The following is a 17,314-nucleotide window of genomic DNA, read 5'->3' on the forward strand; positions in this document are numbered from 1 at the left end:
AAAATCGGGACTGTTGGCAACTATGTATTATGCATTTTATTGCGGCACACTGCACTGCACTTCAGACAGCATTGAAGTATTAACAATAGTTTTCTATGTCCCCTAGTGGTGCAGAAAAATGACACGCACTGCTGTAGTGTGAATGGGCCCTAAGGGCGGACAGTAAAATTGTGGTATAACTGCCTGTTTTTCATGTCCCCTAATTGTATGTGTAAACTTAGAGAGAGGGATTTTCTGTCACTTCCTGTCCAGGCATCTATGTACAGAACTGAGGAACAAATGGGCAGCTAGGAACTAAGCCCATTGTAAGAATCCAGAGAAGGGCATTGCCAGGACTCAAGATGTCACCTCATGGGTTTTGGAGGGTTGCTCAGAATTGACGTCACATCCGGAGCCCTGTAGAACGGATACCATACAACGTGCTGCAATGTTGTATGTATTGTCCGGTGAATGAGTTGAAGTTGGTCCAGCCCGCGGTTCGCTATTCACCGAGGGTGGGGGAGCTATGATAGCATGCAGCCGGGGCCGGCGGAGGAGAAGAGACGAAGAGCGGGAGGGGAGTGAGGAGAGCACGGAGCTCCGTGCAGAGAGACGGCCGGGGGATGTGCAGGAGGACGAGGAGCTGGAGATCAGTGTGTACACTAAGAGGAGGCAGAGTCCGGAGGAGGAGGAGAGGCTGGAGAAGGAGCACTTCTGGAAGATCATCAACGCCTTCTCCTGGTATAGGTGATGAGTCCATAGACTGCACCCAGCTCTCTCTATATACCATTCATGGCAATCTATGACATCATACATATATTTATATACTGTGTGATATAATACACAGGCAGCAATCACCTCACTGCCCACTCTTCCTGTGGCTGATCTGATGAACTGGCCTCATTTGAGTTCTGGTCATTGTTATCTGACACTTCCCATTGTGATGACACATCCCCTGCTGAGTGATGTGGTTTCTCCCACCTACCCCCACACTGCTATGGGACACAGGGGTTAGCGGGAGAAACCACAGCATCCTGCAGGGGAAACTACATATGTCAGGTAACCGCAGCAAGCAAGGCTCTTCATGAGGGTGGCAATTCTGCAGACAATGCACGAGAAAGGTAAGTAATGAAGCCAAATTAAAACCCTGCTTTTTTTTTTTCCAGCATTGTCTGTTGGTGTCATAGCGTTTGGGACCATGGGCCGGTTTACGTTTTTTTTTTTTTTTTGTGTAAACATTTATGTAAACATCCCTTGTGACAGGTACTCTTTAAGGAGAGACTTGGGGTCTAATAGACCCCAGATGTCTCCTCTACCCTTAACCACCTGACATCCGTGCTATGGCCGAATGACGGCCACAGAGCAGATGTGAATTCATATGAAGGCCTCCCCTGTGCACGTTCCCTCGCTGAGTCACTGAGACTCAGGTGATCACCGATCCGAGTAAGGGGTCTGGGGCGAGTAAGGGGCCAATGGCAGCTGATCACATGATGTAAACAAAAGCTCGGTGATCTTTTTTTTTCTCCTCACGCTGACAGCGATCACGGCTTATCTTAAAGGGACATCGGTCCCAAAAAGGAAGAGACAATTATGCCTCACTCAATTGTGCCACCTATCAATGCCCACCAGTGGTGCCAATCAGGGCCACCTAGAAGTGCTGCTTATCAGTGTAAATGGTCAGTTCCCATCACTGCCACCCATCAGTGCCCATCACTGCCACCTCATCAGCATACATCAATGACAGACAAATTACCCGTTATAAAATTTTAAAACAAAATAATTAAATTTTTTTTTAATTCGGTCTTCTTCATAAAAAAATTTATAAAAATCGCACAGGTAATTAAATACCACCAAAAGAAAGCTCTATTTGGGGGGAAAAAAGATACCGATTTAATTTGGGTAGTGTTGTATGACCGCGCAATTGCCATTCAAAGAGTGACAGCGCTAAAAGCTAGGAGGGGGGTTTAAGTGCCCAGCAAGCAAGTGGTTGTAAACCCTTACAACACACTTTGACCTACAGGTAAGCCTAGATTAAGGCTTACCTGTAGGTCCAAGAAATATCTCCTAAACCTACACGGTTTAGGAGATATTTGCCGAAAGACAGGCACCGCTGTCTAAGGCGCATGCGCCGTAGACAGCGACGCGCAGACGCACTGAGCGCGGCACCGTCAGCGACGAAGATGCCGCGCATGTCGGCTCCCGTGCGCATGCGCGGGAGTGACGTCATCCCGGCTTCGCCAAATGACAGCAGCGGAGCAGCGAGACCCACCAAGAAGATGGCTGCGCTGGACTACAGGGGACAGCGGTGACTTCACTGGATCCTGTGTCAGGTAAGTGACACATAATGGACTATTATGCGATGCATAGTAGTCCATTATGCTTTACCTTTGCAGGGAATGAAAGAGGAAGTAAACCCATCAGGGTTTTCTTCCTCTTTAAAACTGGCTCTAAAGGCAGTAGTGTGTTTTATTTTTTATTTTTTTTTGTAATGATGCATTTTATGCATTAAAGTGGATGTAAACACAAGTTTTCAGCTGCTTTTATCTCCTGTGTCGGAGAATTTGTCAGAAGTTATCATGCTGATAACAGAGGGCAGAAAGGCATGGAACTCAGGGCTTTGGAGAGGGAAACACTACAGATATATGTGCCCAGGTCAAATTTCATGAATTGAGTTTACATCCACTTTAAGATAAAAAGCCTTCTGTGTGCAGCAGCCCCCCTAATACTTACCTGAGACCCATCTAGATCCAGTGATGTTGCACGAGAGCCTCGCTGTCCAGTACTCTCCCTACTGAATGGCTGAGACACAGCAGCGGGTGCTGTTGGTGCCCGCTGCTGTCAAAGGTTGAGAGAGGGGACACACAGAGCAGCACCTTAGCTTGGGTTTGGGTGTCCCCCATAGCAAGCTGCTTGCTGTGGGGCACTTGGCAGGATGGAGGGGCCAGGAGAGCCACTGCACTGAGCAGGTAAGTATTACATGTTTATTTTTAAACTAAAAAACAAGACTTTAATATCCCTTTTAAAAGCATTTGATCACAGCAAGATGGGTGTGATCAGCTGCTTTCCCATTTTAAAAATGACACGGTTTACATCCAGGGAAACAGGAAGTGACAAAAATGCCTGTTGCTTCCAGTTTCCTATACCCCAGAGGACCTTCCAAAGCTCAAAAAGTTCTATGGTAATTTGGCGGAAGCGTTGGCTTCAGTTCAAGGTTCTCCGATGAAACGCAGTGGCGGCTGGTGCTCAAAAAATTTTTTTGGGGTGGGGGGGGGGGCGCAAGCAAAATAAAAAATTCAAAAAAATATATAAAATAATCAATTGCAGCCACTGTGCTGCTCAGTTGCAGCCACTGTAACCATCAAATGCTGTCACTGTGCCATCAAATGCTCCCAATGCTCCCACTGTGACATCCAATGCTCCCACTGTGACATCCAATGCTGCCACTGTGCCATCCAATGCTGCAAATTTGATCCCCCCTTCGCCCCTGCCTGCTCGCCATCTGCTGGGCACTTACCCTGTCTCGGCGGGGCAGCGGGTGACGGCGAGCGTTGTCTTCCAATGAGTCTTCTCCCCTCCATGTGTCTTCTCTCGTCCTCCTCTCCTTCAGTCCTCTCCTATGATTGGATGCCTGATAGGCATCCAATCACAGCGCCTGACATTTCAGCCAATCAGTCGACCAGTAACAGACCCGGCCATCTGTTTGGCTGAGAGGCGGGTCAATGTTAGCAAAGCGAATTCCCTCGGCTTTGCTAACATTGAGCTGAGTGACAAGGAACGCACAGCGTTGCACCCGCTTCTCACTTTTTTGGGTGCCTATTAGACCCCATTCACACCTGAGCGTTTAGCGTTTTGTAGCTTCAGGCTTCAAGCTACAAGAGGGGAAAAAATCTATTATTCTCAATGGAGATGGTTCACATATCCACTCCATGTCGCCTGAAGCCGAACGCCTGAAGCTCAAACAAGTTCCGGACCCTTTTTTGTCGCTCGAATTGAGCAGATTTGGGCGCTTTTCTTCTTTTAACATTGGTGACCTTTTGCCCTGCACAAAATCGCAGTAAAAAACGCAGCGAATTGCAGTAAAAAACGCCGCAAAATTGCGGTAAATTCGTGCGATTTTCTGCTTGAAAACGCTACGCTCAGGTGTGAATGCAGCCTTAGAGCTTACAGCTCTAATCAGGTGATTCCGAAAAACACCCCCACCGCTGTAATTCAGGTGCCCGGTGACCGAAAAGGGGCGGGCACCTGAATAGGGGGTGTCGGCAGCAACCATAGATAGATTCATGCAATGCAAGAATCTATCTATGGTGATTAGAGAGTGACATTATGGTGATTAGAGAGCGCCCTTTATAGACGCACCGCCACTGATGGAAAGTACAACCTGAAGAGGCATGGGGGGGGGGGGCGGACTGCTAAAGCAATCCAGCGGCCAATTAGCCGGTAGAATGGCCTGTAACTGCAGCCATCATCCCGGTATAAGCCACAATGTATATGTACGTTAGGATAATTAACAAATATTACTATAATCATGAATTGGCTGTTTTTTTCCCCCCTCATCTTCCAGGACAGCTACTTGAGAGATGATTGGCTCTGCCCTCTACAGGTAACACAAATCAGACATAATTTAAAAGGCCCTTGCCTTTCCTCTGACCCTCCCAGTTTTTTTTTTTTTTTTTTTTTTTTTTTTTTTTGTGTTTCCAGACCCTCCAGGAGTACACACTGTAACTTTTGTTATTTTGTTCAGGTCTGGTAACTGGTTGGCTGATTTCCCCCTTTTTTTGTAATACCCAGATGGGTTGTGACCATGTCGGTGATATTTCTCTACTTTAGTAGAATAAAAAGGGCACTCTGTGTTTGGAATGCATTACTTGCCTTGTGTGGTCTTAGCAGCGGAAATTTCCATTGCACATATCTGGCGTTTGCCTGGATCTTTGGAGATGTAAGCATCCTCATGGTTTTCCCTGCATTGAGTGTACCAAGATGGCGTCTGTCGCACTTCCGGTGACGCACTCCGCCGGAACCAGAAGTTACGTGTTGCATTTCCGGATGCTGATGTCTTAAATCGGCTCAGCGTGGTTGCAATGCAGGGGATTTGCTGCTTTGGGAAACAGTCTGCCAGATGCATGGCAGACTAGATAGGCAGCACAAAGGCGGTTAGCAGTCTCTCACTAGCCGGTTTAGTATCCTCTCTATGGAGTCAGAGGAGTATATACCTGTGGATGGAGCACCCGCTCAAGCTAAACCTGTGGCTGCATCCATGTCCAATCCTGACCCCAAGGTTGATAAACCTGTAAAGAAAAAAATGTGAGAACTGTAGAGCTAGGCTTCCTGAGGGTTATAAAAAACATTTTTTTGAGAATTGTATTCCTTCAGGGTCAGGTTCTGTTTCCTCAGTTAAGGGAGTGATGGCTTCTATGAAAAGTAGTTGCTTCTTTTCAGTCCTTTTAACAGACAGATTAGTAGGGTTAGGTCCTTCCACTTCAAAATCTGCTACTGTGGTTCAGGAACCTTCAGTCTCTGCTAGATCTCTTCATCTCTTAGTATCAGAGACCATTAGTTCACAAGATGTTTCTGACCTGGAAGAGGGTGAGAATGCATTATCTGCATCTGACGAGGAATCTGCGTCAAAGGTTGAAGATACTGGTAGCTCTACTAGGCATCTTTTTCCAGTTGAAGGTATTGGCGAACTATTAAAGGCAATATATACTTCTGAACAGATCGAGATGCCTCAGCAAGCCCAGTGTGTTCAGGATAAGATTTACAGAGACCTACAGGGATGTAAACCTAGGTCTTTTCCAGTACATCACTCACTCGGGATCCTTTCTGAATCGAAAAAGCCTGAAAGTAGGTTGTTCCAGTCTAGAGGGCATAAGAGAAGGTTCCCCGTTCAGTTCCATTTTGAGGAGGTGTTTTTCAAATGTCCTAGGTTAGACGCTCCTATGTCACAAGTATCTAAAAAGTTGTATCTCTCATTTGAGGATTCTGGAGTCCTTAAGGATCAGATGGATAGGAAGGCCTGGGATGCCTCTGCCTTTTCTTTAGGGTCAGCTATAGCATCCTCTTGTGTTGCTAGGAATCTGGATGGTGGGCTCAATGTCTGGATAACCATCTCTCCTCCGACACCCCCATAGAGGAGGTCAGGGAATCTCTCCCCCTTATTGACAAATCTGTCGCATTTTTGCAGATTCAGTGAGGTCTGTGGCCAGGACATCAGCCCTCATTAATTCAACTAGATGGACCATCTGGCTAAAATCTTAGGAGGGAGATCTTGCCTCAAAGAATAAACTTTGTGGCATATTCCCTTTTGAGGGCAAGTTCTTATTTTGTGCTTCCTTAGAGGAAGTCCTAGCTCGTTCCTCCGAGAAGAGTAAGCAGTTTCCATCTTCTCAAAGGAATAAACCCCAGAATAAGAGGCCCTTTCGTGGCTTCCAAAACACGGTAAATTTTAAATCCAATAGGCAACAGGCGAAGAAGTAGTCTTTTAACAAAGACAAGCAAAAAGGGGGTCACTCTTTGCTTCCCTTCCAAAAAATCCCCAGTGACACCAGAGTGGGGGTAGGGGGAAAATTGTCCCATTTCATCAAGGAATGGACATTAGATTTCCAACAATCCATTTATCCTACAAATGTTATAAAGGGGTTACAGGTTGGAATTCAAAAGCCCACCCTCCCCAGAGATTTTTTTCTTACCCATCTGTTGAGAGACCAAGAGAGATGGCAAGCCATGGTGAATCTGATTACTATGTGTGAAACGGAGGGAGTTTTTTCTCCCGCTCCACAAGTTCAGAAATTCCCTTTTTTGGGTCCGCAACAGAATCGGATCGCATGGGGGTTCACACCATGCGATCCGATTCCTGTGCGAGTCGGCAGATCGCACTGCGATATGCCGACGGATCTGGGGGTGTCATTAACATAACATTGACACTCCCAGCAGTCCGCATAGGGCAGTGTGAACTGCCGACGGGAGGTGTGCGATGCAGGTAAACGCCGTGGATTCGCGGCGTTCCCGCATCGCTATAGTGTGAACCCGGCCTAAGTGCGGAATTTCAAGCTGCCCCTGCAGGCCTCCCTTCGGCAGATCATGCAGTTATTGGGTTTGATGACTTCCCAGGGGTGCCTTTGGCCCAATTGCACTCCAGGCCCCTTCAGGCTTTTCTTCTGTGCCATTGGGATCACAGAACAAGCTCTTTGGATCAACTCGTTTAGCTTCCAAGAGAGGATTTTCTCAATCTCTCCTGGTAGGAGCAGTAGGAAATTCTACAGTGAGGGAAGGACTGGGCGCAACATGCCCCGATAAAAATTACCACAGATGCCAGGCTCTGGTGCTCACTCAGAGAGCCTGGTTGCTGGAGGCGGCATGCTGCTTCCCACAGCTAACAGTTATCTGAAATTTGAGGAAGGCTATAATGGCTCTGGAGGAGAGGATTTATTCAAAAGATCTGTTGATTTTCTCGGACAATGCCACGACCGCAGCATACCCCCAAAAAAAGGCGGGGGGGCCTCGCTCAGATACTCTAGTGTTATCCCAGCAGATTCTGTCCTGGGCGGAGGACAATGTTGCTTCAATCAGGGCGGTGCACATCAGTGGGACAGAGAATGTCCTGGTGGACTATCTGAGCAGGGTGAATGTCAGTACCAGCAGTTGAGAACTACACCAAGGCACGTTCCAGGAGATCATGCTGAAGTGGGGTCTTCCCACAGTGGATCTTTTTGCTTCCAGTCTCGACAAAAAACGTCCGGCTTTCTTCTCACTGGAAAGAGAGACGAAGTCCTTAGGGACAGATGCACTCTCCTTCCTGTGGAATTTCACTCTGGTCTACGCCTTCCCTCCATTACCCCTCTTACCGCTAGGAGTTATTATTATTCAGGACCAAGTAGAAGTTATTTTGATTACCCCTTGGTGGCCCAGGAGGAGTTGGTTCTCCTTACTGAGAGCCCTCTCAATAGACCACCCACCCCTGCCGGAATGGAGGGATCTTCTCTGTCAGGGGCTGGTGTTTCATCCAAATCCTCAAACCTTTCATTTGACAACTGAAGGCTGAGCGGCGCATTCTACAGTTAAAAAGGTGCTCAGAGAGGGTTATTCAGACCGTCCTGGACAGCCGTAAGTCAGTCATGAGAAAGTTTGAAAAACTTTTTGTTTCCTGGCAAAAGAAGGCAGGAATAGATTATTTTTCTACTCCCCATATATTGGATTTTTTACAGAGGGGAGTGGAAAAAGGACTTTCTGTCAGCACCCTTAGGGTTCAGGTTGCTGCCCTATCTTTTATTTACATAAAAAAGACTAGCTGAGAACCCTTTGATCAGGAGGTTCCTTTCAACCCGATCTAGACGTACACCCAGAGCTGTTACAGATTCCTCACTGATCCCAGTCATTGGTGTTAAATGCTCTGACTAGGGCTCCATTTGAGCCTTTGCACGAGGCTTCTCTGAAATTGAGTTCCTTTAAAGATTTCCTTCCTTTTGGCTATTATGTCAGGGAGGAGGATTTCTGATCTAGAGTCTTTCCTGTAAAGACCCCTTTCTGAGGATTTTAGAGGACAGGGTAGCGATTAGGCCCGATCCTTTGTATTTACCCAAAGTTTCTTCCAGCTTTTACAGGTCCCCTGAGGTAGTTCTTCCTAGTTTTTGTACCTCTCCCAAGAATGCGGAAGAGGAAAGATTTAGTTTTTTTGGACGTGAAAAGATGTCTTCTGCTTTATTTTGAAAGGTCTAGTGGGTTTAGGAGATCCTCCCAACTTAGTGCCGTTCAGTGGCCCCAAGAAGGAGACCAAAGCGTCTAGGAGTTCCATTGCGAGATTGATTAGGGAAGCTATTTGTGAAGCATACAAAGCATCAGGTCGCACCCCTCCTTCCAGAATTAGCGCTCGTTCAACGAGATCCATGGCCACATCATGGGCAGAAAGAGCGGGAGCATCATGGGAAGAAATTTCTAAAGCTGCTGCCTGGTCCTCCTCGCATGCGTTTGTCAAACATAGAGTTCAGATGATCTCCAGCCAGGACCTCTCCTTTGGTAGGAAAGTGCTTCAGGGTGTCGTCCCTTCCTAAGGTATAGACTCTTGCTTATCCTCTCAAGTAGCTGTCCTGGAAGATGAGGGGGGGGGGAAACCCTCTTTAGACTTACCGGTAATGGTATTTCCATGAATCTTCCAGGACAGCGTCTATATTCCCACCCTACTCTATATTCGCTAGACGCCTTTATTTACCTGGTGGTAGTGTTTTTATGTGAGTTTCTGTTTTTCCTCTGCCAAGTGCACCTTTTGGAGGTTTTCTTGATCTTCTAACAACTGAGGGTCAGAGGAAAGGGAGGGGCCTTTTAAATTATGTCTGATTTGTGTTTCCTGTAGAGGGCGGAGCCAATCATCTCTCAAGTAGCTGTTCTGGAAGATTCATGGAAATAACGTTACTGGTAAGTCTCACAGGGGTTTTCTTTCCTCCCTCCTTTTTGTTTTTCCAACCAGGGCACTTCATCTGTCATGTAGGTCCCAGTAATGGTCCATTTGCTGTTTGGAGGTTTAGAAGGAATGGTTACATCTTCAGCAATCTGCCCCTTCTTTCTGTCTCTCTTCCACTGGGAGATGTGGCCACGCCTACCTTAAAGGGACACACAAACAGTAGAGCTGCACGATTAATCGTTAAATTGTGATCTTGATTCAACCCCCCTCACGATCTAATACAACATTTCCCTCATGTTAAAAAGTGCAGAGCTGTCAAAAGAAGAAAAAAGCCGACAATTGTTTATCAACAGCGATAAAGAGAAACAATGCATCTCTCAGTTCTTTTAGATCAAAGGAATGAGCTTCGGTCTATATACAAAATCAGTTTAAAATGGAACTTCAGTAATTTTTTCATCTTTCCATCTATTAAATCCTCTGCCCTTGTTGTTTTAACTTTGGATAGTAAAAAATGTTTTTGTTCTGGCAGTAAAGACCTTATACAGCCCACTTCTTGTCTGCTAAAAAGCCTAGGCTTATGACATCATGCATCTCTCTACCTCTCTACACGAACGGAATTCTTGTCGGAAAAAGCTGTCTTGCCTACACATGGTCACATCAAATTTCGATCGTTTATAACATGGTGACGTACGACGGGACTAGAGAAAGGAAGTTCAGTAGCCAATAGCTTCTGTCTCGTAGTTGAATCTGAGCATGCGTGATTTTTGGTGTGTCGGAATTGCATACACACGATCGGAATTACCGATAGAAAGTTTTTCCGTCGGGGAAGTTGAGAACATGCTATCAATTTTTGGCTGGCGGAAATTCGGACAGCTAAATTCCGATGGAGCATACACACGATTGCATCTTCCGATGAAAAGCTCTCATCAGTCTTTTTCTGGCTGGAATTCCTATCGTGTGTATGCGGCATTACTCTCATGAGACGTCTGAAAATTTTAGTTACTTGACCTTAGCTTTAGTACTTTGTGTCACTGACTCAGAAATGTGCAGCAAATAAAGTCAAAGCAAAGTTAGATCACCTCATCAATCAAGTGCAGTCATACAGTATGAAACGATTGTAGGTCTGGTTTGCCTTCCCATTCATCTCCTAAATTCTACACAGCACCGAGTGCCATGGACTGTCATTGGCTTATCTGGAGGTATAACATTTTGTTATTGTTCCTTTTGTGTTTTAACTGCAGAACGCACATCTATGAACGTGTGACCCGAGCAGAGAATCAATTCAAGTCTCTTCCTAAATATCAACAAAAATTGATACCACATTTCCTCGCTAACATGGATAGACTGCGCAGATGTGCAGATCAGAATCAGGAGATCCTGCAGATGATTGTGAATGACTGCACGCGCATGTTTGAGAACAAGGAGTATGATAGTAATGTGAGTATTTCATAGGCAGTCATACAAATGGACTGAGCATGTGATAATTGTTCTCTACCTTTTTTTTTGCACTCAGCTTCCACAGTTCAGTTGCTTTTTTAAAGCAGAGGTCTACCCTAAAATAAGAAAATGACATTAATATTCTCAAAAAGATAAATTAAAAACATTTGAAAAAAAATGTTTTACTTACCAGAAACCCCTGTTGCTAGGCAGTCTTCATAATCTGCCTTTTCCTATTCCTCAGTGCTGTTCCTTCACTCTTCGGTGAGCTGCCCCGTTGTCTTCTGGGATGTGTGTGTCTGTCCCAGAAATCAATAGGGCCATTCACAAAGCACTGCGCGACTCGTGCATGCGCAGTAGGAAACGGGCAGTGAAGTCGCAAGGCTCCACTGCCTGTTTCCCTTTAAGATGGCGGCCCCCGGCACTCGATCCGTGTTTGTAGCTGCTGACGTTTAAAAAAAAAAATCGCGGCTGGAACACTGCTTTAACAAAGCAACTAAGCAGGTGTTACAGTACTTGGGGAGCGGAGAAGCTACAGCTTTTCCCTTCACAGGCTGCTAGAAAGCGAAGAATACAAACCCTTTTTACAGGTGGGAGTTTTTGTAAAAGTGACACTGTGGTAACAAGCTTATTTTAAGACTGCTTTCACACCGAGGCGCTTTGCAGGCGCTAAAGTGCCCTGAAACAGCCTCTGCTGTGTCTCCAGTGTGAATGCCCCAAGGGCTTTTGCAGGGCGGTCAAAAAAAGTCCCGCAAACCGCATCTTTGGAGCGATGTAGGAGCGGTGTATTCACCGCTCCTAAAGCGCCCCTTCCCATTGAAAATAATGGGGCAGCGCTGCAAACTCGCCTGCAAAGCACCGCCGGTTTTAACCCTAGCCGCTAGAGGGGGTTAAAACTGCCCCACTAGCGGCCTCATAGCGCTGCTAAAACAACGGTATAGCGCCACTTTACCACCAGCGCCCGCAATGCCCCAGTGTGAAAGTAGCCTAACCTTTTTACATATAGAGGAGGAGTTGGTGTATGTTTTACAACCCGACTGTCAGCTTTCACTGACCCTTGTAAGTGAAGTCTAAGACCTGATGTCTCAGTAAAGAGACATCTTTACCTGATGCCATAAAGACATTGGGGTTGATTTACTATAACTAGAGAGTGAAAAATGCAGCTCTGCATAGAAAACAAACAGCTGCCATTTTTTTTTTTTTTTTTTGGTCAAAGCTTAATTGAAAAAGCTGAAGTCAGAAGCTGATTGGCTACTGTGCACAGTTGCACCAGATTTTGCACTCTCCAGCTTTAGTAAATGAACCCCATTATATCACTTAGGGGACTTTTGGTCAAAAAGGGTTAAAAATTTAAATTGCACCCAAACCTCTCCCTCATGGGCCTTAAAATTTACTTTAGTGTATTTATTACTGAAAATGTTTGCTTGGTAAACCACAAATATCATGTGATAGAAAAAATGAAACTACCACCACTTTATACTTCAGGGTCTCTGCTTTCAGAAAATATATATTTTATACATAATATATAATATCCTCACAGTGAGGATAGCCAGGGCATTATGTGGCGGCTGTGAAGGAGACACTGCAGAAAGATTTTCACCAGAAGCCGCTGCCTGCAGGTAATGGTATGACCCTCAATAGATAGATATAACTAATGTGTTAAGTGAACCAACAGTAGCTCACATGCCCCATTAAAGAATCGGCTCATTTGGAAGTCTTTCTTTTTGTGTCGTAGAGTCACAGAAAACTGAGTCCTGCATCCAGCTTCGATATGGACAAGCTAAAGTCTACCATAAAGCAGTTTGTACGTGATTGGAGTGAAGAAGGCAAGGGGGAAAGAGATGCATGTTATCAGCCTATCGTTGAAGAGATTTTAAAGTCTTTTCCCAAAGAGAAATGGTAATGCATCTTTATAGCAAATGTATCTGCATTTTTTCTACAAGTATATATACCACTTTTTTGTAAAAGTATAAAGCTCAGAGCCTGGAGATGCTTTCCACAAACATGGTTGTTGTTCAGAAGCAGCTGTGAGCTTGTTTTTAACCATTTCAATACCATCACGTGATATACATTGGTAGTACGTTTTATATATATATATATATATATATATATATATATATATATATATATATATATATATATATATATTAATTATAGATAGATCATATCTCTATTAGTAAGGCCTATCCATTTAATGGTAAGTAAAGTCTGTCAGTTATCTTTTTTTTGGTATTGAGTCCATTGGGGAGAATTTCTGTGTTATAGACACAACAGTGAATGCGAGAGAATCTTCCTAAAATGAAGGAAATCCCCTCTTGAACAGTTGCCACTGACTATTTGGCTTTAGATAAACATTACCCTTTAGCCTGGGTTCACACTAGTGCATGCGGAACACCGTATGGGATTCGCACAGGAATCGCACCACACATCCATTTTGTATGGCTCAAATCGCATCCACGCTAAAATGCTGCTCCCAATTTGACAAACGTGGGTCCTCAAATGCTGACCGCGTGCATTCGGGCACCTGCATGCGTGGTTGTGAAAATGGGAGGGGAGACATATCAGTTGCGACTTGGTGTCCCAATTGACATGAATGGGACTGCTGGCATGGGAAAGAATGGAACACTTGTGCATCCCTGTGCAGGCAAACGTGGCCTTTGCACAGCCATACGCCCATGTGAACGAGGCCTCATTCCATGTAGAGAAGCCCTAATCAGTGTTTACTTTCCAGAGTCCATCTGCCTTTAGCTCAGGCATACAGGCAGGAAGGGCAAGCTTAGCTGAGAGCCCCTCCAGTTGAAGGGGGGGGGGGAATTGCTTCAACTTGATTTCTACCAGAACTGCTTGTTCACTTTCCCTGGAAATTAGTACTTATTAATGCAAGTTTGACCTAATTGATTGTATAAAATAAACACTTGTCTTCAAGAAAATCCTATCAATCAATTGTTACGTACATAGGAATCATAAAAGCTCAGATTTGCAGCAGTACAGCAATGTGGCTTTTTACCTTAATGTTATCCAAAGATTGAATACCATTTGGTGCACCCGTGCAACATGCTTCTGTTTTTTGTTACAGTGATACTTTCTCACGCTACACAAAGTACTTCTTCTTTCTGACTTGCTTTACTTTTCTGTGGTTTGCGTTGACTTATTTTTAATGTGTTTTTTTTTTTTTTTTTTTTTTTTTTTTCCCCTAAAGTGATGTGTCCCAAATTAGCATCTTAGTGCCTGGTGCAGGACTTGGAAGACTGGCTTGGGAAATTGCAAAACACGGTTATGCGTGCCAAGGAAATGAATGGAGCTTTTTCATGCTTTTCTCTTCCAACTTTGTATTGAATAGGTAAGTCATCTTGTATTTTACAGTTGTTCAAGAAGGGTTGGATCAACTGCAAAATGTAAATTTAAATCTGTTGGCAGACTGTTCTGGATATGGGTTTAGCCTTTCCACAATATTTTTATTAAATAGTGAAGATGTATTCATTTATTTCTTGTAAATAAACCGTTATAGGTGGACACCTAATTTCCTTGATCATTTTTAAAGGTGACGTTTATTCTGCTTATATTTCTTTATCGTACATCATGGGACACAGAGTCTTAAGTAATTACTTAATGGGGTTATAGGCCACCTTCAGGTGTTGACACTGGTAAACCCAATCAAATGAAGTTTACTCCCCTATATAACCCTTCCTCCTTCCAGGAGCACATCAGTTTTTTTCGTCAGTGTCTAAGGTGTTTGTCACGAGTGAAGAAGTGCTCTGAGGAGCTCCAGGAGGGATCCCTGCTGGGTTTAGATTCCTCCATAAAAAGAAGCCACATCCATCCAGAAGTGCCACTGAGGCCTAAAGTGGATGGTACCTGGGACATCGTATCCGAAGCACAAGGTTTTGTCTGTAATGCCTCTTTGTAAGGCTGGACCCCAGGAACCCAGGGCTTGGAGCTTGTTACAGTACGCTTCCTGATGGGGTGCTTATACAAGGCCCAAGGCAGTTGGACCCTGTTTTTACGGACCCAGTCCTTGAAGGTTTGCTAAGCGTAGCCTGCCGTGATGGGTGAAAGTTGCATTTTCTGTTCAGCAAAATCCTGCGACAAGGACCTGGTAAGGGAAGAAACTTAGATATTAAAAACATCTATGCATTTTCTTTCATTTAAGGAAAAGATGTCATGCCTTAAAATCTCCACTAGATGGAGTCTATGCACATACCTTACTCTGTTGTCTCGCTGTTTGCTCAGTTCTGTATCGGGCTGCACAGCGCGTGGAAGGAGATTTTGCAAGGAGAAAATCTGCAAAAAAAAAAATGTTTTTTTCACCTGATGGGACCAGAGGGTTAGGGGGACAGCAACGCTGCACCCCCTTACATTAATTCCCCCCCCCCGCCCTGGGGGATGTGAAAGGTCCTGCAATTTTACCGCTAAATTTTGCTACTGTGGCTGTATTTTTTGGGGAGGGGACGGGGCCTATCACAAGTACCGAAAAATGATCCAAGAGGACGCACAGCAGGCTAATAGCAGATGAATATACAACTGTCAGTCTCCTCTGCTGATGCGGAGGAAACAAGCTGCCTGCACACACACATGAGCTGTGGGACATGTATGGGTTGCAAAACTGGCATTCATGATACAGGAAGGACACTTTTATTTTTTATTTTTTTATTTTTATTTTTTTCTTCCAGTACTAGGCTGAACTTACTTTATAGCAGCTTTAAAAAGTCGTGACTGGTTTCAGCGATTTAGTGCAACGTGTATACACCTCTGTTTTTGTACTTAGGACTATGCCTGCCAAAAAAGACATCAGAAAAGCCAAAAGGTTTCACTCCCAGGCTTTGGGATTTCCAGCTGTATTTCCATGCTGTCATCCTCTCAGTGAGTCATTGGAGCAAATTGATGGTGCAGCTGCCTCTCACATCTCAGCACCTGTGTATACGTAACTGAAGATGCCCTTTCCTCCTCCCTTCAGGATCTGGAAGAAAGATTAGCGGCTTTAATTGCATCCTCCAGTCAAATGGATAGGAAGCGTACTAGGTCCCCCTCCCCGCTTTATCTTTGCAAGGGTAACGGTGGGCACACGATGAGGTTTTACCCTCAATCGTTCAGGAAGAGAAACAAACCGATGATTCTTCTGCTGAGGAAACGACAGTAGAGGAACCTTTTTCAGCTTCTCAATCTGGAAAATTGCTGATACAATCTCTTACAGAAATGGTTCCTTCCACTTTCATGCTGCCTCTAACAGAGTCTCATGAAAACTTGGCTTCTTCCTTAGGTTCTTAAAGCGGAGGTCCACCCTAAAATGGACCTCCGCTCATCGGAATCCCCCCCCCCCTCTGGCGCCACAATCGGCACCTTTCAGGGGGGAGGGGGGTGCAGTTACCTGGATAATCCAGGTAACTGCACCCACTTCCGGGCTAGCTCTCTGCGGAACGGGGCGTACGTTCCGCAAGCGCCCGCCCCCTTCAGCAAGTGCCCCGCTGCCTGCTGGGAAACACACAGCTCCCAGAGGCAGCGGGGACCGTCCGGATTGCGCCGCGCGGCTCGCGCATGCGCAGTAGGGAACCGGGAAATTAAGCCGAAAGGCTCCATTTCCTGATTCACATACCCAAGATGGCGGCGGGACCCGGCAGCCGAGCGAGCGATCGGCTTCGGGTGCCGACATCGCGGGCGCGCTGGACAGGTAAGTGTCACTATTTAAAAGTCAGCAGCTGCAGTATTTGTAGCTGCTGGCTTTTAAAAAAAAAAAAAAAAACGCGGAGTCCCGGTGGACTCCCGCTTTAAAACCTTCCCATCCTTTGCATGCGTTTCCTGCACATGCATTACTTGAACAGCTTATTTTTTTGGAATGGAATAAACCGGATAAACATTTTCACCCTTCTAAGAGGTATTCAATTCTTTATCTCTTGGAGGAGAAATTCTCCAAAAGATGGAACGTACCAGCAATTGATGTTGTGATTTCCAATGTGAATAATAACTTAAATTGTCCTGTAGACAATGCACAGATGCTTGAGGATCCAACAGATAGGAAGTTGGAATCCCTACCAAAATCTGCTTTTTTCCATAGCAGGTGTCGTCACTCAGCCCGCAGTTGCCACGATGGGTGTCTGCCAATCCCTAAAGAACCAATTTAAACAGGCCCTTAGAGAACTTCCTACACAACAAGCTCAGGATTTGGCTGAACTACCTAAGGCATTATATTTTGCCATAGATGCCATTAAAGACTATTCACCAAGCATCCCGCCTTACGCTTATGCTTGTACATATGGTTGGAATCCTGTGGTTGAAAAATTGGTCATCTGAAACACCATGTAAAAACCTCGTAACTGGGTTCCCCTTTCATGGGGAGCGACTGTTTGGAGAAAACTTGGATAAATATATCAAGACAATTTCTGCTGGGAAAAGTACTTTCCAGTCTCGTTTTCTAAGATCAAGCGTTCCCAAAGATCCAGTGAAAAAAACAATTTATTTTTCAGGCACTAGACTAGACCGATTAATATCTCAAGGGGTGATCGTACAGACATC

General features: G+C 45.1%; 1 protein-coding gene across 1 annotated transcript in view; it reads left to right on the forward strand.

Annotated features, from left to right (window-relative positions):
* Positions 1 to 384: 384 nt before the first annotated feature.
* The window catches only part of CARNMT1 (carnosine N-methyltransferase 1), a gene marked incomplete in the record, with an annotated part of 36,583 nt that continues 19,653 nt past the window's right edge, over positions 385 to 17,314 (forward strand). The window contains 4 exon segments of the mRNA XM_077474925.1: positions 385 to 726; positions 10,612 to 10,807; positions 12,543 to 12,706; positions 14,007 to 14,147. Of these exon segments, the coding sequence (XP_077331051.1) occupies positions 506 to 726; positions 10,612 to 10,807; positions 12,543 to 12,706; positions 14,007 to 14,147 (722 nt within the window).

This window comes from Lithobates pipiens, unplaced genomic scaffold, assembly GCF_037356315.1.
Source record: "Lithobates pipiens isolate NorthernLeopardFrog02 unplaced genomic scaffold, aLitPip1_a1.2 Scaffold_13, whole genome shotgun sequence".
NCBI lineage: Eukaryota > Metazoa > Chordata > Amphibia > Anura > Ranidae > Lithobates > Lithobates pipiens.